The sequence below is a fragment of the Pygoscelis adeliae genome, unplaced genomic scaffold (genome assembly GCF_000699105.1).
Source record: "Pygoscelis adeliae isolate BGI_AS28 unplaced genomic scaffold, ASM69910v1 Scaffold190, whole genome shotgun sequence".
In the NCBI taxonomy this organism is placed as follows: Eukaryota; Metazoa; Chordata; class Aves; order Sphenisciformes; family Spheniscidae; genus Pygoscelis; species Pygoscelis adeliae.
The window spans coordinates 2,792,783-2,809,490 of NW_008823922.1; the positions used below are offsets into that span (position 1 = coordinate 2,792,783).

Here is a 16,708-nt window from a genome sequence, read left to right on the forward strand (position 1 = left end):
TCGCCGGCTCCCCGGCCCGGCGCCCCGAGGGACTGCGGCAGGGCTGTGCTGTTTTTTAAACTCTCGTCCCCGTGTGCCGGCGCTCCGGAGCGGGGCACCTCGGTCCCGCTGCCATCCCCGGCCGCCCACCGTTCGCGTCCCTGTCCTGGGGGTTAGCCCAGGCTGTGGTCAGCCAGCGGTGGGGAACGATGGGGCCCTTTGGCTCTGGCTGACAACGGGCTTTCAGATTTCCTCGGGTTTTCCTCACAAATACTAAAAAACGTTGTGTGCTTCCTGTTGATAGGTGGTGTTTAGGGTCGGTATTTACTGGTAGTCAGAGCCCTGATATCTGCAAGGAGTCAAACAAAGAGAGAAGAGCTTCCAGTGGGAATTATGATGCCTGCCAAGGGAAACGTGTAGGGCAATGTCAATGAAAGTTGGAAAACAGCATCAACGCGCAAGTGTGAGAATGAAGCTGGGACTGGGCTATCAGCCGTGCTATTCTTTCTAACCTTGATTTCCGCCACGAATTGTGCCCTGTCCCCTCTGTGGTCTTATCACAGTATCCTGGCTATCCATCTGTAATCGCTTATACTCCGAGCGCTGTTTTAGAATGGCATTTATTTATCTGCTTACTGCCCACTGTGAAAATAATACGGTCATTTTTTTTTTCCCCTCCCAAAATGTGTATTTTATTTGGGAACCTAACTCACAGTTTCCAAAAGGCCTGATGAGATTTAAGCAACTTTGAAAGTTTTGACGAAGTTCTCAAGTCGCTTTGGAAATGAGACCTACTGCTGCATATATTGCTGTCACGGTGCTGCTTTGCCTTTAGGTCTGTTTCTTCAATCGTGTGGTTCACAGCCTAAGTTGGGCATCCGGTCTCGTCTGCGTTAGACATCTCAGATATGGTTAACAGAAGTCAGCATTTTGAGTAAGCGTTGATGGCATGTGTAGATATGGTCCCCGGATATCTACAGCCAATGTTCTGAGGAGATGCTCTAGTAAATTTAGGTGTGGGGACTTACCAGCCGCTGCTGTTGAAGCTACTTTCCTTCAACATTCATTAGCTTAGAATCTTGTTATCTGAATCTCCCAAATGGACACCCGCTCATTCTTTCTCTCTTCTCGGGTAAACAGTCACAATATTTTAAGCAAAGCTTAACACCATTAGCAAGAGAGGTTGAAGAAGACCGCAGACTGTCCTGCAAACTTAGGGTTAGGGTGCTCTCCCAGGAGGGCTGAGCCCTGCCCAGCTGAGGAGATAAGCACGAGGGTCTCCGGTGACCAGACATTTGCTCTTATCCCTGGGCTACAAAAGAGGGTTTCACTGTCTTTGGGAGGCGGCTGTGATGGAGAGCCAGGTAGTAGTCTCAACATCCGATTGGATTGGATCCTGTCACAGGGAGAAGATGCCATGACGTGAGCATTAAGTATATGCTCGGCAGCAACTCTTGAACTGCTGTGGGACCAGGTCCTAGCAGGAGCAGAGGTACCTGTGAGCATTGGACCCTGCTGGGTGAGGAAGCAATGAATAGAGGCTTGTGGATGTTAGTAGCACTACGGCAGAGGATGTGTGCACCTAAAAGGAGTACTGACATCTCCTCAGGAAGGTAGCTTTTAGGCGCATTTGAAAGTCTTCACCTGGGTACTAGCATTTTATATAAAATGTGTTGTTAGCTAAGTAAGCTTGCTGAGGCAGGGACCGTCTCTTTTTTCTGTCAAACTTCTTTCCAAGTGCAAAGGTTCTTGACTAAATCCAGATGAGGACTTTTTCTCCTATCCAAATTGATTATTTCTGTTAATTGTTATGTGTTTGACACTACAAATATGCAGTCAGTTTTTTCAGCATGTGTTTATCGTGGAGAATGAGAATAACTCTGCGTTCCATAAAGTGTCTGGCTCATTGGACACTTGCAGTACGATGTGCTAAGTTTTGTTGTTGAGGATGTTTTCTTGGGGAGTTCAGTGTGTTTCTCCAGGCACCCGTTCAGGTAACATTGTGCCCAAAACACTGTTAGTCTTACTAATGCGTTGTGCAAAGAAAGAAGGAAAGAGAAAAGAAAAATACCAGTACGGAACCAAAAAACTAAAACTGAAGCAGACCAAAAGACTTTAAGGTTGGTTGGTTTGTAAAATGTAGCAACTGGTTTCACGGTTCTGCCTTTAGCGTTCTGTTCAATAGCATCTCTGTAATTTTCTTTTTCTGCAAAGCAATTCAATTGTGAAATTGTGCAATTTTCAATTTGCAAAAAAAAAGCTCTTTTTCAATGGATGACCAGAATTTTACAGTATTATCTTGTAAGGCTTTTTCTACTTTCCAGTTTCTTTTCTAAATGTTGGGCCAGGCTCAGTCATTCCATTATCCTGATAATGTCTTCATTTGAATTGATGCAAATTGTGCGTATTACTAGATATGATGAATGAGGGCTTGGTCCGGTTCTGAGTAGGAGATTTGCATGCCAAATGTTGATTGAGGGAAAGGGACGTGGAAAAACCTGAAGGGATTTGCACAATGGTAGGTCAGTTGTAGTTTTTTTCTGACGTACTCCAAGTACTGGACACAGACGATGTAGAAAGCTATAGCTGCTTTTCTTTACGCAGTGTCTTTTGAGTAAGTTCCTGTTGGTGTTGAATGATTTCAAAGCAATGTTATGGTGTCACTCAGTTCTCTGTTTTCGTCCTGTTACCCCTTCATCTGCTTTTTGCTTTTGTTGAAAGAAACGCACTCACAACTATTTCCAGAAGGGAAATACAGATCTTTCCACTTAGAGCTTTGTGATTATAGAAACAGGGGTTGTCTGTGTCGTCCTTTTTGCAATATTAGGCTAGTCAGTAGGAATCTCTCCTCAAACAGAAAGAGCTTAGGCTTTGCGTGAGATTAAATTGCTTGAACAGGATGCTACAGGAGTTTGGACAGTCCAATAGTCTTCATTAATTCTGTTTTCTCACTCTGAACTCAAACTGTGTAAAAACTCCTAGCATTTGTGGCTCGCCGTGCAGTCATCAGGGATGCCATGTGTTTACCAGAAGACCTCGTACAACAAATGCCATAGAAACCTTGAGCAACCGACTGTCAATTCTTACCTGGCCCTTGTACCATCTTAGTAACCTGACACAACTTTACCGCATTAGCAAAATTGTCATCTCTGGTGAGCCCGTGGCGTCGCTGGCTTGAGGGCAGCGAAAGCTGGGTGAGACATCAGGAGGGAACCCTCACTTTCAGAAGTGCCATTAAAATGGGAACTGTGATGGTCATAAAAAGATTAAAAACCTTTGGGAACATTTAGGCTAATTGAATGTCCTTTTTGCATTACCTCGACAGTGACTTGTGCAACTCTTTTAGGGCTTTTGTAATATTAGCAAAGAGATTGTTATCAGAGGAATGAGTTTCTTCTGAAGATTGGCTGTCAATGTGACATTTCTGTCAACTCTTCGGATCTGATTCACATTGCTCTTTAATTTAAATCTTAGATGTGTATATATAGGTAGGTGTGACATTATAAGAACTATAGAAATATATACTTGTAAATGAGGATTTTTTTAAAACTGAAATTGTTAGCTGAACCTTTAAAGGACATGAATTAGAAAAAAAGATAGTCGGGTATCTTGGGCAACAAGGAGTTGATGAGAAAATAAGACCAATTTCAGACTTTCTGTGCCATACTAATCACTTGAGAGCAATAGGTTTTTGTGAGGACTTGAGATAAAAATAATGCAGGACATTTCCCCCATCCAGACAGTGTCTTTGGTCACCTTATTCTTCCTCTGTACACAACTAGCCCTGGAACTGGAAATGAGTGAGAAGATGGAGCATAAGAATCCCAAGTAGCTGAATACAAAGCAAATCTGATCCAGATGCAGTTTATCATTTGCTTCTGTAGGTTATTGCATTAGTCTTTACATGTTTAAATAGTGATGAACACAAACGGGTAGTAATTCACATAGGTTTGTGGATTCGTTTGGACGGCGTCTCTGCAAGGTGGCTACTTCCAGCTCCTGACTGCCAAATGCAACAAGATCACGGTAAAATTGAAAGACAGAATTCATTTTGTGTTGTAATTGCATAAAGAGGTGCACAAGCAGGAAGTGGCTGAGTTTGAGGTACATGGTATGACAGGCTGTGACGAGGGACTCTTCTGCAAAGTGCCATCTGGTCCTGGAAAGACATACGAAATTGCAGAAGTACTGACTCAGTGCGAAACCCGAGCCTGGTAAAGAGTTTATTGACACTGTTTTTATTGAGAAAAACAGGATTTGCAGGGAAATGAATATGAAATGGAAATGGTTCAAGTGCTGCCTATTTCTGGAAAGAAGATTTGAAGAATGGGAAACAATCTGAACCTATTATCTGTATTTTCTAGCCATGATCCAGAACTCCTTGTGCCAACTGACGAGTGAAGCCGAGAATATTGGACATGGGGTGATAGGCAAAGATCAGGGTGGTGTTTGAAACAGCATTGTGGGAGGGAGGAATCTCCATTCACGTAGCCAGGAGCGCAGGGGTATGTCCTACAGTCACTGGCTGTCACAGCTGTGGCTCAAGGCACTATTAATGAGATTTCTGAGGAAAGCCGCTCAACATTTTTCAGTCTCCAGAGCTGGTTCAAAATCATGAATCATCAAAGGAATGAATTTACCTTTGCCCATTATCCTTTTAGCTGTTCTGGGATAACTGTCTGAGGGGGTGGAGGGATTGAAGAGTCAGCAACATAAACTTTCAAAAAATGTTTAAAATTAATATATTTATTGGCTCTACAGAAAGAACTATTTCTTCTCTGCTATGGAGATGCAAGGAAAAGTGACAAGCGTCATTTTAATGTGTTGTTTGAAATCTCAGCTCTGTGATTTTCATCTCTCAGCTCACATCCTAGCAGACAGGTGCTGTCATCCCAAGCTTGCCAAGGACCGCCATGCTATTTGTGAAGCAGTTTGTTACCACTTGGCGTGTATGGGTGTGCTATTGACATAACCAATGCAAATTTTTATTTACGACATGATGGGCTTCCTTTCTAAAAGAAACAGTTCAATGTGTTTTGCTTTAATAGGCATGGGGAGAATATAGGTCAGACTAAGATTAGTCTGTTAAGTCTCAGCAAATCAAAATAAGCACCATCCATGCCCATTTTAAATATTTGAGCCTAAAATTAAATTAGGCTGCATATTAGAAGAAATTCCAATATCCTTGTTAGTATGAAACAGCCTCATATGAGTTGCAGTGTAGCAATCATGGCCTGACAGTTTCAAAGTTGATTGAAGAACATCTTTGGGGAAAGACAGGCAAGGACAATGTTTCATTGTCTGCAAGGTAGACTTCAAAGCCTAAAGGGTTTTTTGTTTTTCTCTGGCTTCTGTGAGTCAGATGTGACAAACTTTATGAAAGCTGGTATTTTTATGTAATGGATTATGAGACAACTGAGGTCTGTCATCCCAAACTTCGGTGGACAGATAGATGTCTCCATCCCAAAATGATCATCGCAGCTAGTAATTCATGGATAGCTCATAGAAAAGGGTATTTTGCATCAATAATGTGGGAAACTTTGGTTAAAATGGGAGAGGAAGGGATGCCAAGGGATCCTTCTTATGTGCATTCTTCCAGTCACGTGGGTGCAAGTTGCTATGAATCTTTCTTTTGTAACAGTTGAAATGACCAGTGCCATCTGGAGGCATTTAAAAATTACTTTTTTTTCCTCCTTTCTCCTGTCTGGAATTTAATCTTTCTTCACTTTTCGGTTTTGGTCCTTATGTGAATTAGCCTTTCCCTAGCAAGTAAGACAGTAACAATGGGCATATATCAAATGCCTGGGGAAGGCTAAGAAACTGCTCCTGAGAAGAACAAGCAGAGTGTGGTGTCTAGGTCAGGAGCCAACTGACAAAGCTTGCACAGGCAGGTGAGTCTCTACAGGCACTGCAGCATGTCGATGCAGTACCTCATCCTTTTGATACCAGCAGCTGGTTCATTTCTGAGATTGTTGACTGTGTTGAAAAAAAACACAAGAGAATGAAGTCTCTGCTTGTAACCACATGAAACTTAGGCAGGATCATCTGAGCGGAGTAGGCTTTGGCTGCTGCTCCCATGGTTGCCGTAGCCAATTCAGCTTTGTTGCGATGAGCACTTAGCTACTCCTGTTTGCCCTGAGCTGTCTACACTCTTGGAAAGTGAGAGTCAATTCCTGTTCTCTTGAATTGCCTAGCACCGCTTGGTGTCTTACTGGTCATATTTGAAACGATGACTCATTTCTTCCTATGCGGGTATTGCCTAATAGTGCAAGTGCCGCCAGAACTGTCATTTGCTGGGTGCTGTCCCCACATGCAATAAGAGACTGCATGCATCCCTGAGAAGTTAGCCCCAGAAGCCCCCCAGAAGGGGGATAACTAGAATTCAGTCATGAGAGGACTGAAGTACCCATCTCTGGGATAAGACTTCACTGTCCTAAATCCGTTAGGCAATTTAGCAAGGCACTTAAGTCAGCATTCATAGCAGCCGTACTGAGTGGGGGGTGCTTAGCATGGCCAAGAAGTGCTGAGGGAAGCACCATGTCCACCTGTCCTTCTCCCAGGCCTGGCCATGTAGCTGCGGCACTGAAAGCAGTGTTGTGGGAGAGGCGATTTACACAGCAATCTGGTGGCTGACCTTGGTGGCCAAAGTCATCTTGTTGTGTCTAGGTGACTAGTTCTCTGTGGCCTTCTGTGTGGCCACTCGTCACACCTCAGTAGCTAGCACTTAGCAGCTAAGGTTTGCTATTACCGGTACTCACAGATACACTCATCCTGGTGGGCCAGGCGGCTCCACATCCATTTCAAGCCATCTGATGGTGAAGCCCTGAGAGGCCATATCACATATGTGGGCTGAGAACATGCCTACCACATAGAAGAAATGCTGAGCTTGGTAGTCGAAGCCATTGTAATTCAAATGGAAGGAGAAGAAAATGTTCACTGCTACTTCTTTTGTAGCCCTGCTGGAGCAGTCATCAAGAAAGGGAAAGCGCGGTATTCAGTCGCTTCCTCAGCCTGACCAGGTTCAGAGCTGCAGCCCTCCCATCTCAGCAAAGCCCCAAGGTTTCAGGGGCCTGTCCCTGTAGGCCACTGATGAGGGCACTCCTGAAGGAGCAGGTACGGGTGGTTCTAGCCTTCAGTACCAGCTCAGTGCAAAGACCCTGTGACCAGACCCTTAGCCTGGGAAAGGACTAAACAGACTAGCTACTGTGCAAGTCTGGGCTGAGGTCCCTCCATGTTGCAGGAGTCAGGCCTTTGAGTTAACTACAAACTGAGGGAGGAGCTAAACCACGTTTCCACATGCTGGCTTGTTTTCTGTGAAAGAACGAAGTGCCTCCAGAGCTAGACGCAGTTCTTGTGAACCTTGTTTTCAGTTAGCTGCTTAAATTCCTTTGTACATCTGAGCCGTACAAACATAAAATGTATCATTGTCCAAATCCAAGCTGTACAAATGTAGTGTACCATTGTCCTCATTTTAAAAATGGAGAACTGAAGAAGACCAGCCACAGGAAGCACAAGACAAGGGGGATTTAGGTGATCTGGATACTGTCCTTAGTCTGAAGCACATATGACTAATACACACAGGTCTTTAGATTCCTGGTCCGATGTGTTAATCTCATGATCACCTTTCCGCTCCAGTTGCATGAATAGATGTGCCCTAGCAATACCTCTTTCAGCTATTGCTAGGAGAGCAGTAAATGGTTTCATGGTCTGCACGTTTTTCTCAGACTTGCAAACATTTCAGGGAGTAATATCATTTTTAGGTTGCATACAAAAATGTTTCACTGTTTCTGGAGTGTTTTGCATGTTCTCGTTTGTTCTTTTATTCATCTTTCTGCTGCATTGTTGTCCAATAATAGGTATTCCTTTTCTCACCCACCAGAAGCTGGAACGTTCTGTTGTACCCATGCCATATGAGGAAAGGCCAGGTACGCTTGTGTAGTGCTGGTTGTGCTTCCCGCATGTGCAGTGGGTCATTCACTGTATTCTGCTTTGTAGGTTGACTCCTATGATGTGACTGTGGAAGAAGACCTTGGAGAAATTCAGCTAATAAAAATCGAGAAACGAAAATATTGGTACCAGGATGACTGGTACCTTAAGTATATCACTGTAAAAACACCAGTGGGTGACTATTTGGAGTTCCCATGTTACCGTTGGATTACAGATGAAAAAGAGATTGTCCTTCGAGATGGAAGAGGTGAGAGCCATAAGAAACCCGATTTCCTGCAGAACATCCAGAATTCTTCCACCTCTCCTTCCCCTTTCCCTATGTACCTCCCAATCTTTTCTCTCACATGGATAACCACTACCTCTTCTGCATCCCAGGGAATGTGCTTTCCCTGCTGACTAGGACTGCTTTCTGAGCAGTTTGTTGGGCTGGGCGCTGGCAGTTGAGTTGGACATTTTGGGAAGCACATGCAAGGAAGAGTCCTTATGCTGGCTTGTTACACTGGTCTTGAATTTGAAGGCTGACCCTAATGCCAAATTTTTGTCTGCTTCACATCTCCATTGCTGGAAGCCCTTTTGATCTGATTAGAATTAGTGTTCCATCTTCATTTCATACTAAGCCCCTAAGTGGCCCATGATTAATTGCCTGTAAATTATCATGTTTTCTTGAGAGTGAAATAAAATCCCAAAGTAGGCTGCTCAGCAGGTGCAAGGACTGACTTGAAAAAGCAGCTTCACTTTTCACCCCTTCTCTTTGCATGCTGTCAAGTCCAGGAGAAGGCAGGGTGAGATGGATATGACTGCTGCGAGTAGTGGTGACCAACGTGAGAAAAGTGTTACAGCACTGCTGTGCTCTGTTCAGAGTGGCCTGCTGGACCTGAAATTTGTGTTTTAACTGTCTCTGACTACCTGCTTGCCGTGATCAGGGTTGGGCAGACATTTGTCACTGATGTTTGCTTGTTCCCCTCTGTGCTTCCTAGGGCAGGTTGGTTACTGTAGTGGTCTGCAGCATGAGTGCCTAAAACAGCTGAAACGATATATGAAGTGGTAGGAAATAAATGTTTATCTTCCCATGAAGTTTTTGGCTGCTCCTGGCTGAGGAATTTTGCATTTGAAGCCTTTTGTCCTGTAATTGCAACTATGCGTCAGTTTATTTTTGCTCTCCAGAGGGACTTGACATTTTTCATAATTTGATCTATAAAAACTGTAACACTTCCATGGAAAGCAGCTTTGCGTGGCTTTCAGAGTATGGTGAGGTAAAGGACCAAGTGAAACCCTTGGTAACTTGAACACAACCGGCTGGAAGCCATTAGCGATCCATGTTATCAGTTGTATTACTTCTGATATTTCCAGCTCCAAACCCCAAACAGCTATTTCCATGAAACTCCTCCTGGCTTTACCTGCCTTCCCATTTGTGTATGTAAAGTGAGTCACGTACCTTGCCCTTTCTCTGATCAGTAAGGAAGTCTCTGTGTTATTTAACGGTATAGTGAATACACGGTCAGAAGAGCAATCTGCCTGGAAATGAAGCCTCACTGTTTTTTTCTTTCTGTCCTCCTGATAAGAAGATATGATTATTGCCCCAAGCTGACAGGGGAGAGCACAACTCAAGGAGACAGGACAGGAGATGTTTCCTGGAGATGTCTTTTAGCAGAGGAGATTAGCTGGAACAATGTTGTGATTTCTGTTATTGTTGAAAATTTCCTTAGATACTGAAATGTAAAATTAATTCCCATGACCCAATTCAGACCATTTAACACTAGATATGTACAGCAAGTGTCTACACTAGGAATCCAGGTTTTATATACAGTTGAGACAGATGTTCCTAGCTTGAGCTAATTGCCCCTTGGAGGCACCAAGTTAGGAGCTTATCTCCTTCCACAAATTCTCTAGGGACCTGTGTTTCTACTCGAGGTACTAAATTGGATTGTGTAAGCATTTCCCACAGAAACTTTGTAAAGGTATAGATCAGAAGTTTGAAGGTTTGGAAACTTTGCTCTCCTTCTCAAGACCTGGGCAGTGATAGGTAGGGGAACCTCGTAACCCTGTCTCTTTTCCCTGTTCCACAGCAAAGCTCCCCCGGGATGACAAGACCCAGATTCTCAAGCAGCACAGACGCAAAGAGCTTGAGACCCGTCAAAAAACATACCGGTGAGTTTCCTATAGCTCCCTGGAAGGTCCAGGGCCTGTTCTCATCAGGTCAGAGTTTGGCAGAGTATGTTCGCATTATCATATTGCTCTAATTACTGGACAAGAGAAAGCTAAGTTACCATGTTGGCTGTATATGTTTTTTACTTAGATGGAATTCACTGTAAGTGATGATCATCCTGGTGCAAGTGGCATTACGAGATACTTGAATCCCAGATAAGCCTATCTGGAAGGCTTAAGGGGGAATTCAGTGGTACAGTCTCTGTGTGGGCCCTCTGGCACACAGTTGTGCTTTCAAGGAGGATTGGAAGGCAGATTTCATTTGCCTTTTACGAGCAGCACTCTGGCTTTGGAACATGATCTGAACATGTCAGCTCTTACCGGAGCTTTTTGGCTGCTGCAGCAAGGTAGTTTTAATTGTTTCCTGCACCGGGGTGCAGTGGAAGACGTGGCCCTGTTTGAGTGGATTGGAATGTGCTATCAGAACACAGTTGTGATACCCACCTTTATACTGTCATAGATGTTTTTTCCTAACCAAGGTCACAATGGGAAAATGCTGTCCTTTATCAGTGGGTAACTCCAGAAGGCGTTAGACTTTTCCTTTTCCTAGAAACATACTCTCTGTTAAAATAACAAAAGTTTCTTGCACTTGCATCTCCCTACCATGAGATAAGGATCAGAAGGACAGAGGGTCCATTCAGAATTGATGGATTGAGGCTTGGTGTATGTGTTGTTGATACCATTTGACTAAGAAAGGATCTTGCTTAGAAATTGTGGGAAATAGCGCAGAGGAAAATATAGTTCAAAAAGGTGTGGCACAAAATTTTATTTACGTATGCAAAAAGGAAGGCAAAACCATTTGTAATTCCAGGGAAATAGCTATTTACAATTCAGCTGCGTAACTGATAACATACAATGCAGTCTATGTGTGGCAGGCAATTTGGAAATACCATTGAAACAGTATTCTTTACAAATCGCCTTCTTTTGTTTTGAAGTAAAAATGGGGCACAGTGCAAGAACATACATGGCAAAGAATGTGTGCCATGACCATTAGGAGGTAAGGCTCCTCCGAGGAGCTGAATCAAGACTATCTGCGTCTCTTGGAGAGTTGCCTTTTGGAGGAACCTAAATACTTGTCCCAATACTTTTAGCTGCTGTATCTCAGTTCTGCAAAAGTGTAGCCTCAAGAATGAGTGTGCATTGGACGCTGTCTGTCTCTCTGTCCCCTCCTCTCCCAATACATTTGAAGCTACGGCCAATTTCAGCCAAACATGACAAGTGTTTGGAAATACCACAGATATTAAGTTACTTCCAGTTTTGTGAAGGTAGGTGGCCAAGTAGATGCCTTCCATTGTACTTCAGGATTCTCTAGGGTACTGGTAGGTATTGATGTGGTGTAAGTCACTATTTTTGGCCCAAATGAGTCTGCTGCAAATTTACTTTATAGAGTTGAGTCACAGAGCAGTGTAGGTAAAGGAATGACACAGCTCTCGTGCTGGTAAGGTTATATGGTTAATCCAACCTCTCTTGTTTTCTCAGCTGGAAGGAGTGGCATCCGGGCTTTCCCCTGAGCATTGATGCCCATTCTCACAGTGATCTGCCTCGTGACATCCAGTTTGACAACGAGAAAGGAGTTGACTTCATTCTGAACTACTCTAAAGCGTAAGTGTTTGTGGAACTTTAGGAGTTTTGCAAAAATCTCTTTTGGGGCAGGGTAAGGATCTGATCACTTTTTAGGTTTCATTAAAATCTCAAAATTGGGTTCTTTTCTCCCAGCTGGATCTGCAGTCCATCAGAGTAGGAAAGAATTGAAGGGATTTATTTATTTATTTATTTATTTATTAAAAATATCAATATTTTAAGCTTTTCACGCTGGGAACTGACTGAACCTCTGCATTCTCATTAGACACTGTTCTGGCTCTAGACGGATGGAGGAGGCACTGGTGAAAAGCATAGGAAGAAGGACTATTGGCACCCAATACCTTAGGCTTTTGACTTAGTTCTCAGAGCTGCCCCCTAGAGATACCTCTCTCCCCTGACTGCGATAATTGTGCCTTTCAGTCACCTACCAAAATAAGATGGTATCAATGCACCCTTGAGACCGAAGAGAACCCTGCTGAAGAAAAGCTGTTCTGAGCAGCTCATCAGTTAACCGCATCTGAGTGTAATCTGCTTGGGGCAACAAAGTCACCATCCACCGACTTGCGTGTGTCATGTCATTAAAAGACCAGAGTCCTGGCCATTGGATGAGCCTGAATAATCAATCCTGCAGAGCTCTTTGAAATAGTACAGGGTTAATGAGGCAAATCAGACCTCTCTGGCCTGTGAGTCCCTTTCTGAGCTGTCTCACATGCCCAGGTCACATCATACTATCTTGGACATCCCACCATACTATCAGATGGTGGGATAGTCTGAGATGAGACAAGACTGGTCCAAGATCACCCACAATTTCTACATCTGTGATTCTGTTAATATGCTAGTGTCTTCATGTTTTGGAAAGGTGTTCCTCCCGTTATTTAGGTGATCAGATGGAGATTATGTCATCAAGCATAGGTTGGTAAGAACTAGGGAGTTTAATAGCCATACTGAGAAACTTGCTTCTTCTAATAACAGTGAATACTTGCTTATCTGAGTCCAACTGGGGAACTGACGGTGACTGAAACCTTACATGTCAGAGCATTCTTGGTGTTACGTTTATGCAGCTGAATTTCACTAACAACACAGAGTAAATCCCATGACTTGTTCCGAGAGAATCTACCTGCTTGTTTTCTAATTTGGAAAATTGGAAGCCTCAAAGAACACGTGTTTTTTCTGGCTGTATTAGCTCTGCTGTAGATTTCTCCCTCCCTCCTCTCTCCCCCACACTGGGATCTTTTTTTCACAATGGAATGATGCTTTGTAACATTCTTTTCTTCTTTTTTTTTTTTTTTTTTTAGCAGAATAAATCTCCAGCAGGTGTGAACAGGGTGATGGGTGTGTTTCTGCAGCACATATGGCTGGGTGGACCTAGATCTTTCAGAGCTAAATGGAATAAGGCAGCTGAATAGCTTTGAAGACCAGGGGTCTCTAGCTTTCTATCTCGTGCAAACTAGGATGTTAGGAGAATGATGGAACAGGCCGTAGAGTGCGTGCTTTTGTGGCTTTTTAATGCAATACTAGCTGTTATACCAGAGAAGTGGCTGTGTGGTCACACAAGGAGTTAGATTAATGGTACAAAAGACAGACAGATGCTTCCTGCCCCCCAAGTTTACCCAATGGCACATGTATTGCCTCAACTTTATATCTATGTTTAGACTACCGAAGACCCAAATCTCTCATCTTTTAATATGAGCTAGTAGTTGAGGTCCCTTCTCACCTCATGAAATACCTTATTCCTCAAGCAGCCCTTTAGTGTTCAGTGGATTCTTAAGGCTTTAAGAAGTTTTAAAGAATCTGGGGCCTTGATCATAGGTTCTTGGAAAACCCTAGATTCTGATGTTCCTCTTCCACAGACAGGTATTATAACCCAGCCCTGCAGGGAGCTTTTAGTCAGCAAATAATGAACTTGATGATAATGGCCATCAGAAATAGTTCTTTGGGAAAACAAATTAAAAAAAAAAAAAGCAAGAAAAATAAACCAAGAAAACTGGAAGTTTACATAGTGTTATTTAAAAGGCAAGTCAATTTTTTTATAAGGCCGGAAGAGATCATTCTTGATCTGTAGTCAGGACTTTAATACAAGGCAGGCCAGATTACCACAGCCAGTCTCTATAGTTTATCTTCCCTCTGTGTGCAAACTGATAAGTTAATTTGATAAATTCAAATTGATAATTTATCAAATTTGATAATTTCACTTCCTTTACCTCCCAGAAAGTGCTGGGAGGAGACCCCATGCATATCTGTGGAGTGCTCTGAGATTCAATCAGGTGGGACAACAGTACAACCTGTTCACCATGAAACAGAGGCAGGGGTTAGGCCATCCTGAAAAGGAAAAAAAACATCGTAGTTTTTGTGTTGTGCTGTTGTGAATAAACCTGTGGCAAAACCAAGAAGAGGTTCCAAGCAAAGGAAGAAAGCAAACACTGTGCAGCTCTTCTCTTGGCCCAGCTTCAGGAAACAGTCTAGCTCAGAAAAGGCAAAGAACAACTCCTTTAAGGGAAGAGGAGAGTTGTGAAAATATACAAACACCATGCAAGGTCATTGGGATCTTCTCTTGTTACCCTAGCAATGGCATGGTATTCCACACTTCTACAAATCCTGTGTTTTCCAAGAGCTGTTGCTTCTAGCATGGTGTTAGACAGTGCAAAACAAGCTGTTTCCCAGCTCATTTAGGAGATCTGAGTGGTGCAGGAGCAACAGCATCTGAAAGCCAGAGATGACCAGATTGCCATTAGTAGACATAACCAATTTGGAGGCTACTTCCCCTTCTAGCAATCCCATCCTGCCAGTCTGTACCATACTGTCAGAGAGCCTGAGTCGTAGCCAAGTGAAACTTGCAAACAATTCAACAGAGTGCAGGGACATCTATTTTTGTCATTGGCTGTAAGGGCACCTCCCCATGAAGTAGGAACCTGAAACTTTATTGCAGATAGCCAGCCATTCTGGAGAACTGGTATGACACAAAAGAGATTTTTCCAAGGAACAGCAATGCTTCTTGCCTGGCACATTTAGCTGAAAATCTAGACGTATGCTTTTGGTTGGGTGACCTGTGAAAAGCGTTGGAGAATGACTTACATAGCCCTTGCCTAGCTACCCTGTTGTGCTTTGGGAGCTTGGGACAACTGTCTGCATGAATGGGGTGGAGATACACGGGGGAAGGCATGGGGTCTTCCTTCAGTTTGAGTGCAGTTGGAAGGAAGACAGGGAGGTGTGTTTGGAAATTCAAGGGCGGGTGTAGAGTTGCAGGGTGTAGCAGTGGGCAGGGAGCACATCTAAGGAAAAATGTGAGAGCTGTGAGAGTTATATGAGACTTAGGGAGTAGTGGAAGAGGGGAGGGGAAAGCCCTTTTGCTTGGGACATGCAAAACTGAACTTAGAAAGAGGGAGGTATGTCTCAGAGATTCCTTCTGCTGTTGTAAGGTTGGATCTTTAGATGCTGTTGGCAGTGGATAATTCTGTAAGTTTACAGGATTAATTGTGTGTAGGTGGGGATAATCCTGAAGGTTTCCGGTGCTGATGTGACCTACACTATCTAGCAAACGAAAACCCTCACCCTGGATTCTGTGCCAGAAACGCAGGCTTGCATAGCTATTTTGGACCAGTGTTGGGCAGATTAAATTCTACAAGCAACTCTTTGCCATTTTTTCCTTGCTCTGGCTTCTAGTATGTGCCAGAGACATCTGAGAAGTACTTGATTTCTTGGGGAAAACAGGTTTTTATTTCCTAAGTCCTTTGGAAGTTTGTTCCAAAATAGGAAATGTGAAAGACTGCTTCCTTTAGGAAGTAATCTTTGAAACATCTGAGAATGAATATATGCCTGGCATTCAGCAGGTCAAACCACAGCAGGTTTGTGACTAGATCCCAGGTGCTGTGCCTACTGCTTGGTTCGATCAGGCTAATAGCCCCAGGTAGGAAAAGCACCCTGGGCAGGAGAGGAGCAGTACATACTGATTCGTTTGTCTAGTGTTTCCTCATCTCAGAGCAGTTCTGAAGGAGGGCAGGAGCTCTACAGGACCTTTAGTGGAAATTCTCAAATGAGACAGTCTCAAGTAACTCCTCTCAAGCTACTGAGTTGTGTTTTTTAAAATCATTTAAACCTCTGCTCATGGTCATGCTTCCTCTTGAAGTTCATCTGTGATTCAGACACCTAGTATCGATCCAGAAAGTCCTGCCCAGTAGTTACCCTCCCTTTGATCCTTATATGATCATTCTGTGTCCCTGTCAGGTGTGAAGAGACCTCTGGAGAGGTCATCTCCTGTTCCAGGCTAGACAGTTGCCTGAGTTTTACTTCCTAACGTGCATCCGGGCACCTCTTAACCTTGACTGCCATCTGCAGCAGCAGAAACAGTCCATTCTACATGCACCTCATCTGGGCTCAGTGCAGAAGCAGCTCCTTTGTCTGGGTTATGGTCATGCTGGTCTAGAGCCCTCCTCCAGATTACCACTTGCTGTTTTTCCAGGCTTTTGGTCCTCTTCAGCCACTTCTAATCCAGTTCTTTTTAAGGTGCCTCAGTCTAAGTTTACTGATTATAAATCCACCCTCCTGGGATTCTTCCTCCCTGAAATTCTGTTTGGCAGGATTTCCTGCAATCTGTGACCTTTCTTTACTCCATTATGTGCCCTGCTTATCTTTGTGCAATGTGTGTGCTTTTCTTTGAGCATTTGAAATTAGTGGAAAACCAACTTTCTTTTTCAAATTCATTGGTGGCTCACGGCTTAGACAGGTGTACTCTTTCTGGGTAAAAAACTGGCTGGACAGCCAGGCCCAGAGAGTTGTGGTGAATGGAGTTGAATCCAGCTGGCGGCCAGTCACAAGCAGTGCTCCCCAGGGCTCAGTTTTGGGGCCGGTCTTGTTCAATATCTTTATCAATGACCTGGACGAGGGGATTGAGTGCACCCTCAGTAAGTTTGCAGACGACACCAAGTTGGGCGGCAGTGTTGATCTGCTCGAGGGTAGGAAGGCTCTGCAGAGGGACCTGGACAGGCTGGATCGATGGGCC

At 43.8% G+C, this 16,708-nt stretch overlaps 1 protein-coding gene across 1 annotated transcript in view; it reads left to right on the plus strand.

The window, feature by feature from the left end:
* The first annotated feature begins 7,068 nt into the window (after positions 1-7,068).
* The window catches only part of ALOX5 (arachidonate 5-lipoxygenase), a 27,028-nt gene continuing 17,388 nt past the window's right edge, over positions 7,069-16,708 (plus strand). The window contains exons 1-4 of the mRNA XM_009320693.1: positions 7,069-7,092; positions 7,975-8,173; positions 9,993-10,074; positions 11,611-11,733. Coding sequence (XP_009318968.1) covers positions 7,069-7,092; positions 7,975-8,173; positions 9,993-10,074; positions 11,611-11,733 — 428 coding nt within the window. The remainder of the gene's footprint in view (positions 7,093-7,974; positions 8,174-9,992; positions 10,075-11,610; positions 11,734-16,708) is intronic.